We start from the raw sequence: 4,882 nt of genomic DNA on the forward strand, positions 1-4,882 counted from the left end.
GCTCCCATAGAGGCAATGCGATAAGAGTCCCACGCCCGCTGTGACGCAAAGTTGGCGATGACCGGCACCACCCGGCGCAAAATACGTACCCAAGATGCACCACTGATATAGATTAATTTTTTTAATAAAGCCGATGGGCCTAGTGAGCTAACTGGCTAAGCCAATTATCTATTTTGAGGGTGCGCTCTGTGCGCGGCTAATTTTGGTTTCTCCGCTGTCCTTCTCACCGGCCCGCTTGCTCCCGCTCGCAGGTCCTGGTGGTGGTCCTGGTGCTGCACGGCGCCCTGGGCGAAGAGCCCGCCGACACCAGCTCCAGGGGCAGCGGCAGCTTCTCCGTCATCGGCACCGGGGAGGCGGTGCGGCCCGAGACGGCCGCCCCGGCCGCCCCGGCCCCCGGCGCCCAGATCAAGAGCAAGGCCCAGTACACGCGAACCGCCATCCACGTGGCGCGTAGCCTCGACCCCAGCAACGAGGAGACCATACCGGTGAGCATCGAGCACGATGACGAGGACCCGAGTGTCTGAGTGTCGCGCACCTGCAGGTGTGCGAATGCCACACACCTTGTTGATGTGTAAATGCCGCACAGCTGTGCGTCTGAGTGTAAGAATGTGAAGCCCAATGTGTGCGACATTCACACAGTTGAGTTTCCTGTGCACGCTGGGCGTTCGGTAGGGTGCCCAGCTCCGCCCGCTTCCAGGGCCTAAAACCGACGTTGGCGTTCTGTTGTGCGCAGGTTCGCACCAAGACCGGGGACGTCGCCAGCATCATCGTGAAGCGTCGCCAGCGCACCGGCGCCGGTAACGGAGTGACGGCCGGGCCGCCGCCCTACCCGGTGCGCAGCGCCGTCGCGGCCAGGCTGGCCAAGGCCGTGCCCGGCGCGTCCAGCAGCGTGCGCGTCCCGGACCCCGTCGACATCCAGTCCTCCACCGTGCTGGTCAAGCCCGCCGAGGAAGGCAAGGTGCAGCAGAGGGCGCGCTCCATGGTGCAGGTGAGTCGCAGTCGCGAAACCCCATCTCGCTCTGGGTGCGGTTCAGGCCGGAATGCCCAAACGTTAGGTCAAAGTCGCTAACGCGCCGTTGTTCACAGGTGGACCTCGACAACGCCCCCGTCATCGAGGGCGTGAGGGTGCCCGACGACGAGAACGACAAGAAGTACAACTGGCGGGGGGCGAGGGTCATCAACAACGTCCTGGTGCCCAACAACGGCTCCGCGGGGCTTCCCGCAGAGCCGTTGGTCGGGGCCGGCGACAAGGCCAGGGTCAACCAGCCGCCGTCGCCGCCCGCCGGGCCGCCCGCGCCACCCCGGCTGAGCGCCGGCCCAGTCGACACAGTCGCCGCAGCAGCAGCAGCCGCCCCCAACCTGCCCGAGTCTCTCAAGTTGGACGCCGTCAAGAAGCTGGCAGAGAGCACCGCCCAGTCGCCCTGGATCCCGACTTCCCCCGACGGCGCCAACGTGGTGACCCCGCCACTCCTCACCCCCCAGGTCAGTGTGCCGGACACATGTCAATGTTGCATGGTATGGTGAGGTCTAGTCCTAGTTGGTCGCACGATATAGCTAGTGATACAAACCCAGCGTGGATTACGCATTGCATGCTCACCTTGCCGTCCATTTGCCGTTCCCCGCGCCATGATATAACAGTCTCGCTCCAGGTGGCTTTGCATCGGCTTGCGTGCGCCAGGTGAAGTACGCTGTCCATCCCCGTTAGCCACCTGGCGCCACCTGGAAGGGAGACGCACATTGCCATGGCGCGGGTTGAACGCGACTTTCTTTCACCGGGCGAGGACGGTCCTGCTCGTGTTCGATCTTGGTAAAGACAGCGAACTTGTGATTGTCCGCCCACAGGCAGCGCCAAAGTCCACGGACCTCGGCTACGGTCGTCCGGGTCCGCCGCAACCCAAAGGGCGACGCAGGGGCGACACTAGATCCGCCTAGCGACGCGGCTGGCGACGGCTCTCTCGGCACTCATGCATGTGGTTCATCTGCGTACAGCACAAAGTCTGGTCGAGATCAAAGTGTAACCAATAAATCAAACCGCCACAACCGTCTCTTTTCCTTGGCGCCCTCGCCGCCTCGCTTCCACAACAGCCTGCCAGCGAACACCCCGCGTGTGTGCGCGGGCCACGCAGGGCCCGCCGCACCCAGCGCCACCCTGTACTGACGCGTCCTTCTTGCCGACAGGTTCACGGCCTCCAGAGCCGCGCCGAGCAGCAGCGCCGCATCCTCGAGTACATCCGCGCCGTCAACCAGCTGGAGGCGGGACGGGCGGCGAGCCGCGGCAGGATGATGCGCAACAACGAGGTGAGCAAACAACTGCAGCAGCAGCACCGCTTCAACATCAGCCTGACGGTTTGTGATCTGACACGAGCCTGTCCTGCAGCAGTCACCCGCCGAGGCCCGCGCCCTGCAGTACCAGCCCGCCCTGCTGTACTCGGCGCAGAGCACTAACCCGACCAGGGTCGTGTCCTTCGAGGAGGGCGTGCGCACGCCAGTGCTGCAGTACGCGCACCCGGAGCTCGGCGTCCAGCCCGCCAAGGTGGCGCCGCCGGCGCCGCCCGCGCCCGCCAGGAACCAGGACCGCGCCCTCGCCTACTTCGGACAGGTGGGTCTGACGGCCGAGCTCGCCGAGGAGGTCCGAGGCACGGTGTAGTGAACCCCCTCGCACTACATCGTGTTCCGAGGGTTTCCTGGACTGACAGACAACTCTCGCCCCCCACGCAGGACATCCACGCCGACCGCAGTCCGTTTGCACGCGAGCCGGGCCTAGACCAGCCCGAGGAGCCCGCCAAGCCCACCAGCGCCAAGCGGTCGTCCCCGGATGCCCAGACCCTCGCCGTCAACGCCGCCAGCACCGCCACCAGCACCGGCCTGTCCAGGTGGGTGACGAGCAAAACAAGAGGAGACGCGGCTACGTTTGATGCGTTTGATACTCGTTTCTTACATTTCTGAATTGTGCCCACCCACAGCCTGCCGCAGCGGCCCAAGAAGGTTCAGCCGATTGAAGACTCATACGGCCTGGCGTCCGACAAGTACATCAAGCGATTCCCGCACGCCGCGTCCTACAAGGACTACCGCGACTACAAGGACGACTACGGCCACGGGTACCGGTACAACAGCTACCGCGCCGACCCGCACTACAGCAGCTACTCGCCATCGCCATTCGTAAGTCCACTCACCTCACTGTGCTGTTCGTCGAGCTCGGCCACGTGTTGGTGGTGCACTGACGGGTGACTTGCTTGCGCAGCTGGAGGACGCACGGCCCTTCTGGGTGCGCCTGTCGGACTCCATCCAGGACAGCATGCGCACGGGCATGGAGCGGATGAGCGACCTGGCCCGGCCCGTCGTCGACCCCCTGGTGGAGGCGTCGGCCAAGATCTCGCAGAACCTCGGCTTCACCTCGGGCGGCGCGAACGGCGTCGGCGGGGCGACGCGCGGCGCCCACGGCGCACAGGACCGCCTCGGCAGCGTCGGCGCCGCCGTCGCGACGCCCTCCATGCTGCTGCCCGCCCTGGGGCTCGTCGCCGGGGGAGCAGCGCTAGGACTGGGTGCCGTCGCCGTCGGCCGTTACCTGGACGTGGACGTCATGGCCAAGCGGAGCGAGGCCAGCGATGAGGACGACGAGGATGTAAGCAGACCCCACCCCCTGCAGCAGCACACAGGCTGGCCCCGGACCCGACTCACCTTTGCGTCCCGTTCCAGGCCCTGGAGATGGAGCACAAGCGCGCGCTCAACGCCCTGCGCGCCGGACAGCAGCGATACCTCGACGCTAGCCACACGGACGGACTTGACGGACGCCAGGTGACAGACGCCGAGGTCGTGGCGCAGGTGATTGACGTCGTCAACAAGCAGCAGCACAAACAGCAGCAGCAGCAGCATCACCACCAACACCAGCACCAGCAGTAAGCAACTCTGCAACAGAACAAACGAGAACGAGACGCACCCTTGACCCGTTCAAGACTGTACTCACGAGTGTTTGTCGCAGGGCCCACTCGAGGACGAGGAGAGACAGCTCAGCCAACACGCTGGACTCGTTCGAGCTGGCAGAGGAGCGCCGGCAGCTGGCGCTGCGCGCGGCCCAGCTGGGGGCGCCCACGGCCGTCTGGGGATCCACGCCCTGCGCGCAGAGGGTGTTCTGCGACGTGCTGAGCAGGGAGGGTCCAGATTCGGCGCTGCTCATGGAGAAGAAGATGGCGACCCTGCTTGCCATGTAAGTGCCGGGCCGGGGAGGCGCCCGTGTAGCGGGCACGCCCGCCGCACACCGCTGCCGCGCGGGCCTGCCTACCGCGCGCCTGCTGACCCGCCCGCTCCGCTCACCCGCCCCGCTCTGTTGCAGGCTGCCCAGGGTCGCGCCCGAGGCCGCCGCCGTGCACCTGTCCGCCGTCATGGGCGCCGTCAGACGCGGGGACTGCTCCGTGTTCGTGTGCCCCCTGACGAGCGCGCCCCGGCGGTGAGCTCCTCGAGGAGGAGCCCTAACGTCGGCTCTTCGTCCCTGCTAGGACTACCAAAGATTACAGGCAGCGCCCTGACTCCAGGGTCCTAGAGCCTGGAGCACGCCGAGGGAGGAAGACAGAAGACGTACAGCTGGTGTTCTTCGCCTGGCTCCCTCTCGTCCGATTGCCTGACAGCCGAGGACCCGCGCGAAACATGGCTTTTCCGCGCTTGTCCGGCTGCGGGCGGGGCATCGTGCTTGACAGTAACATGGCAGAAGATCTTTGATATGTAATGTTACGTTATGTAAAGGTGGTTTTGGTTTGTTTGATGAAATTCCTGAGAGGCGGGGACTGGTTATCAGGACCTGCTGTTTTCCTACAACCGATCACGACACACCATGCAATAGGACATTTGTGTAAATCAAAAGTGACCAGCCAGTGAAAACTCCAAAATA

The 4,882-nt window shown here is 64.9% G+C and overlaps 1 protein-coding gene across 2 annotated transcripts; it reads left to right on the forward strand.

The window, feature by feature from the left end:
- Positions 1-251: 251 nt before the first annotated feature.
- LOC113206003 (uncharacterized) lies at positions 252-4,682 on the forward strand (the record flags this gene model as incomplete). 2 transcript variants are annotated; one of them, XM_052276409.1, is given in 11 exon segments in its annotated part: positions 252-485; positions 734-988; positions 1,087-1,482; positions 2,179-2,298; positions 2,378-2,599; positions 2,719-2,873; positions 2,964-3,159; positions 3,242-3,622; positions 3,697-3,896; positions 3,980-4,204; positions 4,331-4,682. In XM_052276409.1, coding segments are annotated over 11 exon segments (2,502 nt in total), but the record flags the coding sequence as incomplete, so codon positions are not given.
- Positions 4,683-4,882: the final 200 nt, after the last annotated feature.

This window comes from Frankliniella occidentalis, unplaced genomic scaffold (genome assembly GCF_000697945.3).
Source record: "Frankliniella occidentalis isolate FOCC.00 unplaced genomic scaffold, Focc_3.1 Scaffold2844, whole genome shotgun sequence".
Classification (NCBI taxonomy): domain Eukaryota; kingdom Metazoa; phylum Arthropoda; class Insecta; order Thysanoptera; family Thripidae; genus Frankliniella; species Frankliniella occidentalis.